General features: G+C 38.4%; 1 protein-coding gene across 2 annotated transcripts in view; it reads right to left on the reverse strand.

Moving 5' to 3' along the window:
• The window catches only part of DIAPH3 (diaphanous related formin 3), a 582,052-nt gene that overhangs the window by 411,661 nt on the left and 152,457 nt on the right, over nt 1–17,934 (reverse strand). For both annotated transcript variants that reach the window (XM_088842795.1, XM_088842794.1), the window contains 2 exons: nt 3,057–3,131; nt 2,908–2,977 (listed from right to left, as the gene is read on the reverse strand). In XM_088842795.1, the coding sequence (XP_088698921.1) occupies nt 2,908–2,977; nt 3,057–3,131 (145 nt within the window). The remainder of the gene's footprint in view (nt 1–2,907; nt 2,978–3,056; nt 3,132–17,934) is intronic.

The raw sequence follows: 17,934 nt of genomic DNA on the forward strand, positions 1-17,934 counted from the left end.
GACCAGTGTCCTGGAACTCAAAGCTTCTTCACAGGCAATAGTCTCTAGACTTTGTTAATAGAATATTGGGCAGTGCTTGTTTTGAGACTGGAATGAGGCCAGATTACCACAACTGACTATCTAGAGCTAAAGACTGAACTGCTGCCTACTTCTATAAAATTATTCTCATTCCATTATTTAAAAAAAAAATAAACATAAAACAAAACCCATGAACTGTGAGAGAAACAGTCAACTTACCAGCACTGGCATTTAAAGTGCATTAAATAAAGGCTACTATAAGGTTAGAGAGATGATGGCAAACTGTGGAAGGTCTGAGAATGCCTCTTCACTGAATGTCAAGGATCCACTTCAGATTATAGGAAAACACACGCGTTCTAAACTGAGAACCAGTGCCAGGTTCCATTTGCATTCTACTTGAGGCCTATTATTACTTAAGAGATAGAATTTTGGGCCACTGAAGTTGGGGTCAATGGGAGAAGGTGAATCCCCTAAATCCTGTGTAGAACGCCTAACACATGAACGCTGGTGCTGAACAACTATCCACAATGAGTTAATCCCAGCAGCAAAGAGGAAGAGACTGGCTTCAGGAACAAGGCGAGCTAGCTGAGTGCCTTAAGAAACACACCAAAAGCTATCCTGGCTTTTATTTTCTCATAAATAATCAAAATTTTCTTCTAGTTAAAAACTACTATAAACTTCAATTTAGTATTCAATTGCATGAAAATCTATTAGATTTGCTCATAATAACAATTATATAATTAATTACTAGCACCAAATAAGATATCATACTTGTTTTTTCTCTTAAAGACTATATTTTTCATCATTCAATTAAATTTATACAGATTTCACAATAGGTACGGGAAAAAAAAATTAACCAAAAAATCTCACATACAATTAACTTTACAATTCAGACATTATAATACTAATTCCAAGTATCAGTAAAGTTTTTTAGTAACTTTTTATTTGTATCAGCATAAGTGGTAGTGATCAATGCACATGATAATATATTTAATGTATAAAGTATGTATACATAAACTCCATATACATAAACTAGAAACAAAATGATCCACTACTATAACAATTAAATTACATTATACTAATTAGAATATAAACACATAGATTACTCTCTTTCCAATTCGATCTCAAGCTAAGTAAGAATATTATCTCCTATATAACCCCTCACTTTAACCATGACATTCTTCTCAAATTCAAATTATGATTCAAATACCCCTTTGGTTTTTAAAAAACATTTCTGAGTTTTATCTACTCAGCATTCACCACTGAAATTTCCAATTCAGAGTCCTACTTTAGGAGGTCCCAACCCCCACCCCCACCACCACCACAGCAAGTATTACAGGTTCAGTCAGGAAATTCCTTATTAATAGTTTGATTCCTTTATTCACTCACTCTTAACACATATTCTACAAAAGCTACATAATGTATCTAAACTCAAACTCTCACAGAACAATCAGTTCAGTATAGAAAGGGGTTGTGATTTCTATAACAGAAATTTTCCCTGAAATTATATCTGATTAGAGAAAGCAGGGAGGTTAAAAATATTTCATTGACTAAAGACAGAAATTTAGGCTTCAGAAAATGATGAAACATAGTCCAGTAAGAAAAATAATTAGAAAATATAACTATTTGCTGCATTTAATCAATAAAAAAGTAAATGTTAATAATTTAACAAGTACTTAAGTATGACGTTCTCTAAGGATTTACTTTTAACATGAACTTTTAAACATTACCAGAAGTACACAGTTTTGCTATAAAATACACATCATCATCTACCATAGGTGAAATTTCCTCACCCACTGTCTAATGAACGAAAACACCTGTCATTTTTGCGCACGATCAGGAGGTAGATGCATTTATATGTTAGAGCTAGAGACACAGCCTGGAACAGAGCTAACTTCCGCAATTAACAGTATGAAAGAAAAGAAACACTGTTAGAGAAACCGAACTTCAGTACAGGGCAAAACCAGTTCTCTCTTCTAATGTATGCTCCATAAATATTCAAACTGCAGATCCGCCATATTATATTTGGTTTCAATATTACAGCTGACCCTTGCACATCACAGGGACTAGCAGCACCAACTCCTCAGGCAGTCAAAAACCTGAGAATATTTGATTCCCCAAAAACTTACTTAGCCTACTCTTGACTCCTTACCAATAACATAAACAGTCAATTAACATATTTTATATGTCAAATGCATTATATACTATATTTTTAAAATAAGGTAGAGAAAAGAAAACGTTATTGAAAAAATCATAAGGAAGAGAAAATACTTTTACAGTACAAATCTGTATTTATTTTTTAAAATCCTCATGTGCGTGGATCAGTGAAGTTCAAACATGCGTTCAAACATTAGCTGCACGTGCACTAAGTATCACTGCTCCTCTTCTGGGATCAGTTCATATCTGTTCACATTTATTTCAGTAAAGATTTAAATTCATAAACTATCAAAACTAAGTTTTTCCAACTTAATTCTTCGGCAATAACTATTACTGCAGATCATATTTAATAATCATGTATGATTTCCAAGCTGATTCACGCTGTACTTTTGAAAATTAAAAAAGAAGGAAGGGAGGAAGAAAGGGGAACCGAAACGCAGACAGACAGCGGGGTGCTGAGATAGGGGGAAGGATAGGAGGAAAAGAGAATGAATCTGTGCACAAGGATGAAGCAGCAGAAGAGGGTCTATTCATCCCCAAGTATCCCCTGTTGATACACAGTTCATTTGATACAAAACCAAAAACAAAACAATTCAATATTTGTCCATTATATACTGAACAGTTTACCAAAGCAATACATCGCTTTGGTGCAAATTCTGTATTACATAACTCTACTTCATAAGAATTTCTGTAAGAACTAATAAAGAACAATACAGCTACCTATGTGCATACCTGGGTATTCATCAAGGCCTTCAGACACTGTATGACTTTGTGCTGATTCTTCTTCACAATTGTTTCTTGTCTGCATGAAAGATAGTGTTGGAATCATTATTGGACATGCAAATGTAGCTTAACTAGAAATAATGATTAGCAATACTTACATTTTGCCACTAATCAGCTTTTCCAAGATGTCCAGTAATAATCCAAGCCCCTCATGTCCAAAGCTTTCCACCCAACTGAAAAACAGAAAAACCGACAGTCATATAATTAGTCAGTATTCAAGTTTAGAATATCATAATGATATATACTCGCAAATATTCTGCACTTCTCATAATCTAGTCATAAATACAAAAAAAGAATATCATTGTATATAAAGGTATTCATGATTCACAATCTTAGTTGTGAAAGAAGCGCAATGATGGGACAGCCAATGGGATGCGGACCCCAGCTTGCACTCGGCTTTGTGAGAGCTTAGCGTGCCCAGCTCGTCCATACCCCGTGTCCACTGACATCACATGAGCAGTTAAAACCTGCCATGTTGGAAGTACTGACACGACAGAAGCACCTAACGCTGCTGGTCAGAGCACCGCCTCACCCAGAGAGCTAGCGGTTAAACATTCACCAGCTCATCACTGGGCAAGCCCCCGTCTGGACTGTTCCGAAACACTGGGCGAGGTAGCAACATTTGAAGAGAGAGGACTCTGGTCTGCATAAAGAAAAAGATTACTGAAAAAACTAGTCAAAATACTGTAAAAAGCATTTCCCGAATCACTAAAATATATCCTGTAACAATTTCTTAAAATTTCAAACTTCAACTGTATTTTTTAAAAAAGCTTCATCATTATTTTTAAATGAGTATTTCCATCCTGACACAACCACCTCCATTCTATAAACCTATTAATATATTCAGAGTATGGATGTAACTGGAATTTCCACTGGTGGCTCAATTGTAAAGAATCCACTTGGCAGTGCAGGAGACGTGGGTTCGATCCCTGGGTCAGGAGGATTCCCTGGAGAAGGAAATGGCCACCTACTCCAATATTCTTGTCTAGAAAATCCCTTAGACAGAGAAGCCTACGGTCCATGGGATTGCAAACAGTCGGACACGATTGATCGACTTCATTTTCACCTTCACTTAGCAACTCAAGAACAACATGTATGTAATTAGGATAACTCTGCCAACAGACAACAGCTCACACCTATAATAGTAAAACTACCCTAGGAGAATCAGTGGTGATCTGGAAAACCTAGCACAATAAATAAAATAATGGTAACACTTATCTTGTAAAATGTGGGGGAAAGAAAAAGATATAATATGAAATATATGTGTATTTCTTTGAATATACGTGCTTGCATATATGTTTGTATGTATGATTTTATGTATGTGTGGGGGAGTAGTCTTCGAAAAATAAAATGTTAATAACCATAATCAGAAGCAGGATGTTATTAACAATAAAAAAAATTAAGTCACATACCAAGATATAATGCCATTTTCTTACTTAACACACAATAGTACATTCTTTAAAAAGTAAGAATTAACACCAAATGTAACATATTTGCATGAAAAATAAAAATATTACTTTAAAAATTCTATTTTATTCATTTGTATATACAACCATTAAGGTGAACATAACTTAATCACCTACAAATATTCAGTATCTGATATTAGTTCAGTTCAGTTCATTTCAATCACTCAGTCAAGTCTGACTCTTTGGGACTCCATGCATTGCAGCATGCCAGGCTTCCCTGTCCATCAACATCTCCCGGAATTTACCCCAACTCATGTCCATTGAGTCGGTGATGCCATTCAACCATCTCATCCTCTGTCATCCCCTTCTCCTCCTGCCCTCAATCTTTCCCAGCATCAGGGTCATTTCAAATGAGTCAGCTCTTCACATCAGGTGACCAAAGTATTGGAACTTCAGCTTCAGCATCAGTCCTTCCAATGAATATTCAGGACTGACTTCCTTTAGGATGGACTGGTTGGATTCCCTTGCAGTCCAAAGGACTCTCAAGAGTCTGCTCCAACACCACAGTTCAAAAGCATCAATTCTTCGGCGCTCAATTTTCGTTATAGTCCAACTCTCATATCTATACATGACTACTGGAAAAACCATAGCCTTGACTAGACAGCAAAGTAATATCTCTGCTTTTTAATACACTGTCTAGGTTGGTCATAACTTTTCTTCCAAGGAGTAAACGTCTTTTTATTTCATGGCTGCACTCACCATCTGCAGTGATTTCGGAGCCCAAAAAAAATAGTCTGCCACTGTTTCCACTGTTTCCCCATCTATTTCCCATGAAGTGATGGGGCCAGATGCCATCATCTTAGTTTTCTGAATGTTGAGCTTCAAGCCAACCTTTTCACTCTCCTCTTTCACTTTCATCAAGAGGCTTTTTAGTTCCTCTTCACTTTCTGCCATAAGGGTGGTGTCATCTGCATATCTGAGGTTATTGATATTTCCCCCGGCAATCCTGATTCCAGCTTGTGCTTCTTCCAGCCCAGTGTTCCTCATGATGTACTCTGCATATAAGTTAAATAAGCAGGGTGACAATATACAGCCTTGACATACTCCTTTTCCTATTTGGAACCAGTCTGTTGTTCCATGTCCAGTTCTAACTGCTGCTTCCTGACCTGTATACAGATTTCTCAGGAGGCAGGTCAGGTGGTCTGGTATTCCCATCTCTTTCAGAATTTTCCACAGTTTGTTGTGATCCACACAGTCAAAGGCTTTGGCGTGGTCAACAATGCAGAAATAGATGTTTGTCTGGAACTCTCTTGCTTTTTTGATGATCCAGCAGATGTTGGCAATTTGATCTCCGGTTCCTCTGCCGTTTCTAAAACCAGCTTGATTTTAACCACCACCCAAAAAAGAATCTGCCATTTAGATTGATAGACTCTTCTCAAACTATTTTACTCATCTCTTATCTATAAGAATAATTCAAGAATGCACTTAACAAATTACTTGTAGTCTTCAAATCTACTTTCACATTTCATGAAAACACCTATAACATCCCACTTAACTCCTTGATGACATTCTATTCAGTACTTATTCTAATTTCACTTGCAGCAAGGAAGCTTGAAATCAAACACACAAGAAGTAATTTGAGAGTTTTTTGAGAGCTGGCACTAAGATATGTGGACAAACTCTGCTTATCAGGCCCTCCTGTCTTAGTACTTCACAGTAAAACTTGGTGAATTTTCAACAATTTCTGTTTTCAAAAGTATACCCATAAAAAATATTCTAAAGCTAATATAAATGGTTTAGGATCATTCGTACTGCTATCACTTTCAATCATTATGGAAAATAAACTTATTACTCCTATAACTGCCTTATAACAAAATATATAAGTATTTTAAAATTATACTAATGGAAAAAGAAGATACTATTGCACATAATTCCCAGGTGGTGCCAGTGATAAAGAACCCAGCTGCCAATGCAGGAGATGTAAGAGACATGGGTTTGGTCCCTGAGTCGGGAAGAACCCATGGAGGAAGGTATGGCAACCCACTCCAGTATGCTTGCCTAGAGAATCCCATGGACAGAGAAGCCTGGCGGGCTACAGTCCATGGGGTTACACAGAGTTGGACACAACTGAAGCAACTTAGCACACACACACGCATGCACATAGTATGTTCATGTTGGAGCCCACTATAAAATTTAGGAAGCATAGCAATCCAGGTAAATCAAGTCTGACTAATAAATAATATTAATAGAACAGAGCTATTTCAAAAATGCATCATTACTAATATAACAACTATATAATTACAGAATACCGGGATCCACAGAAGTTCTCAAATCAACTATTTCTGGACAAACTAAATAACTGTCTTCTACAAAGTAGAATATGAGTCATTAAAGTAAAAATTACACCCACTCAGGCATATTCAGTTCAGTTCAATCACTCAGTCGTGTCCAGCTCTTTGCGACCCCATGGACTGCAGCACGCCAGGCTTCCCTGTCCATCACCAACTCCCAGAGCTTGCTCAAACTCATGCCCATTGCATCGGTGATGCCATCCAACCCATCTCACCCTCTGTCGTCCCCTTCTCCGCCTACCTTCAGGCTTTCCTAGCATCAGGGTCTTTACAAATGAGTCGGTTCCTCACATTGGGTGGCCAAAGTATTACACATGAACTAATTCTCTATAAAAGTTGAAGGTCAAGAAGCACTATACCCTGTTACTTTACACGATAAGCCTTTTTAACTCATGGTGGGAATTAATTTATCAACAACAATAAAATCAGAGAGGCTGGCAACAGCCTTCTGAAAGCCAGACTACACTTTACATTTTGTAAAACATATCAAAAACAAGGCAAGTCAGACAGGATGCAGGGAGAGGAAGCTAAGATGCTTGATAACAAAAGAAGCACTAATATTTAAACATAAAATTAAAGCTGGTGAATGCAATTACTGAATATGTAATGGTTTAAAACAAAATAAATGTGCATAAAAAGGTTTACTGTTTTTCTTAAAAATTTGCAAGACCAACATATTGTTGTAATAAGAAGTTATCATTCACAAACTCATTGTCCCAAAAGCTTTGCCCTCACCCCTACAATTTTCAGCAATGTTATTTTTAAGAATGGGGCAAATATCACTTCCTATCTTTGCTAGAAAAGATGTTCAAGATAAAAAAGTGATATTGAGTAGGTAGGTCTGAAGTCCTGACAGAGGTTTATTAAAATCTATAGATTCTACAGAAGTGAAAAATTTCTCATCATCAATGTAAGAAGCAACCTGGAAAAAAAATTATCAACTGATCTATAAATGATCAATCTTCAGGAAACAAAATCTGTGCTATTCATGCTGCACCTGTCAGCACAGTGTCACGGGGCACCATGTGGTTTAACTAAAAGTTGCACTCATGGATGAAGAAGCACTGTGCAAGTGTTTTTATTCATGAATAGAAATGACAGAGATTAGTGCGACATTTGTCATGGGAAAAAAATGCTTTAAAACAGCAAAAAGTAACATCCTGAGTACTAATTTAACATGAAAGCTACCTCTTAAAATTATATGACAGGAAATACCAAACATTTCTCTTTTAATTGCTTCAAGAAAAACTTCTAAGTGTATTACCATTTAGCACTTCCTAGAAGGGTCTCGATGCAGAAGAAAAAAAAGAGGTGATATACTAAGAGAAGAAGAAAAAAAAAGAGGAGGGAGAGGGGCAGCTGGTCTTGGATTAAATGTTCAAACCACCCGTAAATGTTCAAACAAGCTTAGGCTTTGAAACTGTTACTGCTTCCAGACAGAGAATGACATCAAAAGTGCAAAGTGGTCTGTGGTGTATTTTTGGCTTTATGAAACAAATACAGTCACCTCATAAAGCAAAAATGGTAATCGGGTCTCAAATTTACTTCCTGGCCAAAGGAACAAAGCATTATCTACTATGTTTCCTACAGACAAAAGGTATTACATCTCTTCCCAAGTGTGCTCTAAAGAAGAGAAAGACAAACGCATCACGGATTGTCAGAAGTGGAATAAACCCACCAGACAGGGACCATTTCTTATTTGTGTTTAAATCACCTGACACAGACTAAGCACTCAAATGGTTTTAGAATGAAGCTGAAGAACCTCACATTTGTATACAGAGTTGACTCTTGAACAACACAGCTTAAGGTCACTGACCCCTCACTTAGTCGAAAATCAGTGTATGACTGCAGTCAGCACTCCATATCCGTATCTGGGGCTCCTCCGTATCTGCAGATTCAAGCAACCTCAGATTGTGCAGTGTAATAGCATTCACAACCGAAAAAACACTTGTAAGCAGACCCGTGTGGTTCAAATCCATTCTGTTCAAGGGTCAACTGTATAAGTAACAGGACACATTAAGAGAAGCTAAGGTCGTCTGAAACAGCATCGAGGTCTGACAATGCCCAGGCTCCTGCCCTCAACTATATACATGTAGAAAAAGGCACTAAGTGATGACACGTTCCATGCAGCATCACCAAGCCTGTCTCAGCCTTCATGCCAGAAACATGCATTCTGATTCCAGAGCTAGTTCCTGTCCATCCTGAACCAAGGATGATGAGCCTGAGTCCCTGTCCTACATCACAATTTAGGGCTTGACTGCTGCTCGAAGGTTGGTGTTTCACCACCACTAAAATACCTGCTCATTAATCAAGTCTGCCAGCCGTTAGCAGGGGCTCACTGTGTGTGTGATATTGCACTCAGCTCAGTTCAGTCGCTCAGTCATGACCGACTCTTTGCAACCCCGTGGACTGCAGCACACCAGGCCTCCCTATCCATCACCAACTCCCGGAGTCCACCCAAACCCATGTCCATTGAGTCAATGATGCCATCCAACCATCTCATCCTCTGTCATCCCCTTCTCCTCCTGCATTCAATCTTTCCCAACATCATGGTCTTTTCAAATGAGTCAGCTCTTCGCATCAGGTGGCCAAAGTATTGGAGTTTCAGCTTCAACATCAGTCCTTCCAATGAATATTCAGGACTGATTTCATTTAGGATGAACTGTTTGGATCTCCTTGCAGCCCAAGGGACTCTCAAGAGTCTTCTCCAGCACCACAGTTCAAAAGCATCAATTCTTCAGCGATCAGCTTTCTTCACAGTCCAACTCTCACATCTATACATGACCACTATAAAAACCACAGCATTGACTAGATGAACCTTTGTTGACAAAGTAATGTCTCTGCTTTTTAATATGCTGTCTAGGTGGTCATAAATTTCCTTCAAAAGAGTAAGCGTCTTTTATTTTCATGGATGTGATAACCATCTGCATTGATATTGGAGCCCAAAAAAGTAAAGTCAGCCACTCTTTCCACTGTTTCCTCCTCTATTTGACATGAAGTGATGAGACCGGATGAATGAGAAATACAAAGCTGAAAAAAACATGTTCTCTGCCCTTGAGAAAATTCACAGACTACTGATTAAAACAAATGTCAAGCAAAATTATTCCCATAACGTAAGCAGCACTACAATCCTGGCACCACAGGAACCAAAGGTGCAGCAGCGACAGCCTCTCCAGGGGCCAGAGGCTGACGTCTGCCTTGAGTCTTAAAAGAATCAGTGACAGAAAGAAACAGCAGTCACGGAGCCAGAGGGCACACATGCAAAACCATTCAGTACGAACGGCAAGGCCTGTGCCGCGCACAAGTGGCTGGACCAGGACCCTGGAAGAAACACGCAAGAGGGACTTGTGTAAAACGCGTGAACTGTCAACACTCCATGTCCACCAGTTCAACAAACTGCAGAACGAGAACATTTGAAAAAACAAAAATCCCAAAAAGTACCAAAAGGCAAAGAATGAACTTGCCACATACCAGCAACTATTTACATAGCCTTTCTGTTATAGTAACACCAATCTGCCTAGCCTAATTTACATTGTATTGTGTATTATAAGTAATCTAAAGATGATTTAAGGTATACAGGAGAACGCACATAGATGACATGCAAACACTACTTTATGTAAGAGACTTGCACATCACCAGATTTTGGTGCTGACCGCGCACATGAAAGAAGGACCGAACAATGCCACGGGCACTGACAGGCCGCTACAGGCGAGGCAGCCTCCACAGGGTGCGTATGTGGCAGGCAGCATAACCCCATTCCCGTCCCACTAAGACGGTCACGTCCTAACACCAGAAGCTACGAAGGCATTGCCTTACACAGGAAATGGGAGATTAATTACAGTTATGATTACTATCATATGACTTTAAAATAGCAAAACTAGATTATCCAGAAGAGCCAAATATAACTACATAATTCATTAAAGCTGAGACCCTTCCCCAGCTGGGTTAGAGAGATGATATGGAAGAAGAGACTCACAGCTTAAAATGGACTCAACCTGCCTTCAGAGGCTGTAAAGATGGAGGAAGGGGCTATGAGCCAAGGAATGCCAGTGGAATCTAAAAGGCTGAGTCAAGTCTAAACTGACAGCTACAAGGAAACATGGATGCCAGTCCCAGGACTGTGGGAACTGAATTCTGCTAATAACCCAAATAATCAAGCAAACAGGGCTGGGTCTCCTCATTCTTGAACACAGGATATCTCTTCAATTATTTAGACCTTTGATTTCCTTCATCATAACAAGCAGGTTATAGAAAAGGCAGAGGCACCAGAGATCAAATTGCCAACATCCTCTGGATCATGGAGAAAGCAAGAGAGTTCCAGAAAAATATTTATTTCTGCTTCATTGACTATGCCAAAGCCTTTGACTGTGTGGATCACAATAAACTGTGGAAAATTCTGAAAGAGATGGGAATACCAGACCACCTGACCTGCCTCTTGAGAAACCTGTTATACAGATCAGGAAGCAACAGTCAGAACTGTACATGGAACAACAGACTGGTTCCAAATAGGAAAAGAAGTACGTCAAGGCTGTATATTGTCACCTTGCTTATTTAACTTATATGCAGAGTACATCATGAGGAACGCTGGCCTGGAAAAAGCACAAGCTGGAATCAAGATTGCTGGAAGAAATATCAATAACCTCAGATATGCAGATGACACTACCCTTATGGCAGAAAGTGAAGAGGAACTCAAAAGCCTCTTGATGAAAGTGAAAGAGGAGAGTGAAAAGGTTGGCTTGAAGCTCAACATTCAGAAAACGAAGATCATGGCATCTGGTCCCAACACTTCATAGGAAATAGATGGAAAAACAGTGGAAACAGCGTCAGACTTTATTTTTTTGGGCTCCAAAATCACTGCAGATGCTGATTGCAGCCATGAAATTAAAAGACGCTTATTCCTTGGAAGGAAAGTTATGACCAACCTTGATAGTATATTAAAAAGCAGAGACATTACTTTGCCAACAAAGGTCCGTCTAGTCAAGGCTATGGTTTTTCCCGTGGTCATGTATGGATGTGAGAGTTGGACTGTGAAGAAAGCTGATCACCGAAGAATTGATGCTTTTGAACTGTGGTGTTGGAGAAGACTCTTGAGAGTCCCTTGGACTGCAAGGAGATCCAACCAGTCCATTCTAAAGGAGATCAATCCTGGGTGTTCATTGGAAGGACTGATGCTAAAGCTGAAAATACTTTGGCCACCTCATGCGACAAGTTGACTCACTGGAAAAGACTCTGATGCTGGGAAAGGTTGGGGGCGGGAGGAGAAGGGGAAGACCGAGAATGAGATGGCTGGATGGCATCACCGACTCTGTGGACATGAGTTTGGGTGAACTCCAGGAGTTGGTGATGGACAGGGAGGCCTGGCGTGCTGTGATTCATGGGGTCGCGGAGAGTCGGACACGACTGAGCGACTGAACTGAACTGAACTGAACTGACTGAATTTTGTAGTTTTCAGCATATAAATCCTATACATAATTCATTAAATTTACAATACAGCTTTTTTTTTGAGGAGTGAAAAAGTGTTGTTTTCCAAAAATAATTGCTAGCATATAGAAATACAATGTATAACTTTGTTCAGGTGAAAAAAACAGATAATAAAAATATACCCTCTGAGGAAGTTCTATACAGTCAGCAAATACAAGACAGGGAGCTGACTTTGGCTCAGATCATGAACTCCCTATTGCAAAATTCAGACTTAAATTGAAGAAAGTAAGGAAAAGCACGAGACCATTCAGGAATGACCTAAATCAAATCACTTACAATTATATAGTGGAAGTGACAGATTCAAGGGATTAGATCCGACAGACAGAGTGCCTGATGAACTATAGATGAAGGTTCGTGACATGTACAGGATGCGGTGATCAAGACCATCCCCAAGAAAAAGAAATGCAAAAAAGCAAAATAGCTGTCTCAGGAAGCCTTACAAATACCTGTGAAAAGAAGAGAAGGAAAAAGCAAAGGACAAAGGGCAGAGTTCCAAAGAATAGCAAGGAGAAATAAGAAAGCCTTCCTCAGTGATCAATGCAAAGAAACAGAGGAAAACAATAGAATGGGAAAGACGAGAAAATCAGAGATACCAAGGGACTATTTCATGCAAAGATGGGCTCAATAAAGGACAGAAACGGTATGGACCTAACAGAAGCAGAAGATATTAAGAAGAGATGGCAAGAATACACAGAAGAACTGTACAAAACAATCTTTACAACCCAGATAACCATGATGGTGTGATCACTTACCTAGAGCCAAACACCCTGGAATGGGAAGCTTCACTACAAACAAAGCTAGTGATGGTAATGGAATTCCAGCTGAGCTATTTCAAATCCTGAAAGATGATGCTGTTAAAATGCTGCATTCAATATGCCAGCAAATTTGGAAAACTCAGCAGATGCGACAGGACTGGAAAAGGTCACTTTTCATCCCAATTCCAAACAAGGGTAATACAAGAGAATGTTCAAACTACCTCACAACTGCACTCATTTCACATGCTAGCAAGGAAATGCTCAAAATCCTTCAAGCTAAGCTTTAACAGTACATGAACCAAGAACTTTCAGGTGTACAAGCTGGATTTAGGAAAGGCAGAGGAATCAGTGATCAAATTGCCAACATCCGTTGGATCACAGAAAAAGCAAGAGAATTCCAGAAAAACATCTACTTCTGCTTCATTAACTATGCTAAAGTCTCTGACTTTGTGGCTCACAATAAACTGTGGGAAATTCTTAGACAGGAATACCTAACTACCTTCCCTACCTCCTGAGAAAACTGTATGCAGGTCAAGAAGCAACAGTTAAAAGCAGACATGGAACAACGGACTGGTTCAAAGCTGGAAAAGGAGTACATCAAGGCTGTATATCGTCACCCTGCTTATTTAACTTAAATGCAGAATACATCATGCAAAAAGCTGGGCTGGATGAAGCACAGGCTGGAATCAAGATTGCTGGGAGAAATATTAATAACGTCAGATATGCAGATGACACCACCCTAATGGCAGAAAGCGAAGAGGAACTAAAGAGCTTTTGGATGAAGATGAAAGAGGAGAGTGAAAAAGCTGTCTTAAAACGCAACATTCAAAAAATAAGATCAAGGCATCTGGTCCCATCACTTCATGGCAAATATATGGGGAAACAGTAGAAAAAGTGAAAGACTTTCTTTTCTTGGGCTCCAAAATCACTGTGTATGGTAACTGCAGTCATGAAATTTTTAAAAATTTGCTCCATGGAAGAAAAGCTATGACAAACATAGACATTATATTAAAAAGCAGATACATTAGTTTGCTTACAAAGTTCCACATAGTCACAGCAACGGTCTTTCTAGTAGTCAATATGGATCTGAGAGTTCAACCATAAAGCTGAGCACTGAAGATTGATGCTTTCGAACTTCTGTGTTGGAGAAGACTCTTGAGAGTCCCTTGGACTGCAAGGAGGTCAAAGCAGTCAATCATAAATGAAATCAGTCCTGAATATTCATTGGAAGGACTGATGCTGAGGCTGAGGCTCCAATACTTTGGTCACGTGACGAAAAGAGCCAACTCATTGGAAAAGATCCCTGATTTGGGGAAAGATTGAAGGCAGGAGAAGGGCACGACAGAGGATGAGATAGTTTGATGGCATCACTGACTCAATGAACATGAGTTTGAGCAAACTTCAGGAGATGGTGAAGGACAGGGAAGCCTGGTGTGCTAAAGTCCATGGGGTCAAAAAGAGTTGGATACGACTGAGCGACTGAACAACTACTCTCTGCTGCTACTGCTAAGTCACTTCAGTCGTGTCCGACTCTGTGTGACCCCATAGACGGCAGCCCATCAGGCTCCCCCGTCCCTGGGATTCTCCAGGCAAGAACACTGGAGTGGTTTGCCATTTCCTTCTTCAATGTGTGAAAAGGGAAAGTGTCGCTCAGTCATGTCTGACTCGTAGCAACCCCATGGACTGCAGCCCACCAGGCTCCTCCGTCCATGGGATTTTCTAGGCAAGAGTACTGGAGTGGCTTGCCATTGCCTTCTCCGTATAGTACACTACTGTCAACTGCATACCCACGGTTGTACAGCAGAGCTCTAAAACTTTTCCTCTTGCAAAACACATTGATTTTTATCTTGAATCCTGCAGTCTTGCTGAACTCAGTTCAAATTAGTTCTCGAACTTTGTGTAAACAATCATGTCATCTCCAAAAATGGACAATTTTATTTCTTCCTTTCTGATTCATATGTATTATATTTCATTTGTGGCCTCACTGCTCTGGCTAGAACTTCTAGTTGATTAAGAGTGTAAGAGGGAACGTCCCTACTTTGCACCAAATCGGAAGGGAAAATCATTCAGTCTTTCACCATTAAATACCATAGCATTGATAGCTCTAAGACTTTTTTGTAGACTCGTTATCAAGTTGAAGTACCCCTGTGCACTAGTTTCCTAGGATGGCTATAACAAAGTGTCATACAGTGGGTGACTTAAAATAACAAATTATTCTCATAGTTCTTGAGGATGGTCGCTCAAAATTAAACTGTCAGAGCAGAATCAGACTCCCTCTGAGGCTATGGAGAGAGTTCTTCCTGCCTCCTCATAGCTTCTGGTATAACTGTTAAGCTAGGTCCATACTTCTGTCATCATATTGTGTGCTCTGTGTCTCTTTTTTTCTTATAAGGACACCACTTATATGGAATTAAAAAGTAAAAGTGTTAGTCACTCAGTCGTGTGTAACTCTTTGTGACCCCATGGACTGTAGCCCACCAGGCTCCTCTGTCCATGGGATTTCCCAGGAAAGAATACTGGAGTGGGTGGCCTTTTCCTTCTCCAGGAGATCCTCCCAACTCCGGGATCAAACCCATATCTCCTGCATTGCAGGCGGATTCTTTACTGTCTTAGCTACCAGGGAAGCCAAACGACTACATCTGCAATAAAGTCACATTCTAAGGTGTCAATTAGGATTTAAACACATCTTTCTGGGAAACACAATTCAATCCATAACATCTGTTCTTATTTTTCTGAGAGTTTTTATCATGAAATAGGTGTTGGGTTTTGTCAAATGCTTTGTCAGCACTGATTGATTGATCATGTGACTCTTTTTCTCTAACTTTATATAGTATATTACAAAAGGATTTGTGTTTCTCTATTCATGATGGACACTGCTATGTAAAAGTAGGGGGTTTCTTTTTGTCTTATTGTCTTTTTCTTTTTGCTATCCGCACAAACTTTATAAAACAAATTGCAAACTGTTTCCTGCTCTTGTATTTTCTGCAAGAGACTGTAGAAATAATACTATTTTCTTCAAATGTTTGGTAGAATTCTCTAGTGAAATCATCTGTACTTGCTCTTTCAAGGAATTTTAAATTAGTAATTCAATTTCCTTAATAGAGAACTATTCAGATTTTCTGTCTCATCTTGGGTATGCTGTAGTACTTCGTGCTTTTCAAAGAATCAGTCTTTTTCATCTTAACTAGTCAAACTTGTGTGTTTCCAGTTGTTTGTAGCATTCCCCTATTACCCTCTTGATGCAGGGTCTGCAGTGATACTCTGCTTAACTGCTAATATCAGTAATTTGTGTCTTCTCTTTCTTCCCTCATTAATAGTAGTAAAGGCTTGTCAATTTTATCAATATCTCCAAAAATCTAGCTCCTTGTTTCACTGACTTACACTATTGCTTTTCTGTTTTCAATTTAATTGATTTCTACTATTTATTATTTCCCTCCTTCTGATTATTTTGAGCTTATGTGCTCCTTTATTTATTTGGCCTTGCGGCAAAGTGTGTGGGATTTTAGTTCCCCAACTAGGAATTAAATTCGCACTTTCAGCAGACGCCTAACTGCACCACCAGGGAATTTTCATTTTGTTCGGGTTTTTTGTTTGTTTGTTTGATTCTTAAGGTGTTAACTAAAATTACTAATTTTAGCCTTCTCCTTGTTTCTTTTTTTTTTTTTAATTTTATTTATTTATTTATTTTTTTGCATTACAATAGTTTAATATGAGCAATCAGAACTAATTAACAGTATAACAATATTTTACAACTGAAATAATTAAAATAAACTATAAAATTACTACATAAAACAGGTCTGATCTAGCTTATTTACTTTCTATAATCTCTTTAGTGCTGCAAAACCATTTATTTCTTTTTTTTTTCATGTTTTAATAAACACTTCGTCTTTTTGTATTGCTTTTTTTTTTCATCACAATAATAGAAATATAACATCATATATCACTGTAAAACACATTTCCACATAAATGCTGATAAGCACAAAATATTTTTCATCATTTACATTTTAACTGTAATAATATATGGCAGAATTAAAGCTGCATCCATCATGTGTCTAACTCACCTTGCTGTAATGAATTTTTAAATGTAATGGTTTCTGTCGCAAAGTAAAATCGTACATAATGTCTAGTGACACAGTACGCTGGTGGATGGGTGGATTTGGAAAATGGAAATGCAACTTCATTTTTAATTAGATTTATAAACTTCACCACCTCCACCTCCAGCCAGCTTCCCAACCCTCCCTCCTACCACCATTATTTATTTATTTATTTATTTTTTTAAAATGAGGCTTTTAATTAATGTTTGACAGAGCTGATTCAGGTTGAATAGACTAAATTTCTTTAAACAAACTTACTTATACTCCAGAGTCCTTTAAAAACTTAATAGCATTTATACATTGAAGGTATTTGATTTTCTTGTAACTAGCACTTCAAATGCAACAAGCATTTGACCCAACAAGTAAAACTTTCTACAGTTCATAACTTTTATAAATAAAATAAATTAAATAAATAATAAATTAAATAAATTAAATGTACAGTGAATAAGTTCTCTGAAATATTTCAATATTTCTGCAGGTTTAGTAACATCGTAAAATACATTTCCTTGTTTCTAATGTAAGTGTTCAGTGCTATAAATTTCTTTCTCAGTACTACTTCAGATGTGTCCCACAAAATTTTTAATGTTGCATTTTCATGTTGTATGCAGATAACACCACTCTAATGGCAGAAAGTGAAGAGGAACTAAAGACTCTTGATGAAGGTGAAAGGAAAGAATGAAAAAGCTGGTTTAAAACTCAACATTCAAAAAACTAAGATTATGGCACCTGCCCCCATCACTTCCTGGCGAACAGAACAGGGAAAAGTGGAAGCAGTGTCAGAGTTCATTTCTTGGGCTCCAGAACCACTGAGGATGCAAAATTTAAAAGATGCTTGCTCCTCAGAAGGAAAGCTATAACAAACCTAGCTCTACATCTACGCAGTCGCTCA

This window comes from Moschus berezovskii, chromosome 13, assembly GCF_049115385.1.
Source record: "Moschus berezovskii isolate FMDL1 chromosome 13, NW_MosBer_1.0, whole genome shotgun sequence".
NCBI classification, from domain to species: Eukaryota; Metazoa; Chordata; class Mammalia; order Artiodactyla; family Moschidae; genus Moschus; species Moschus berezovskii.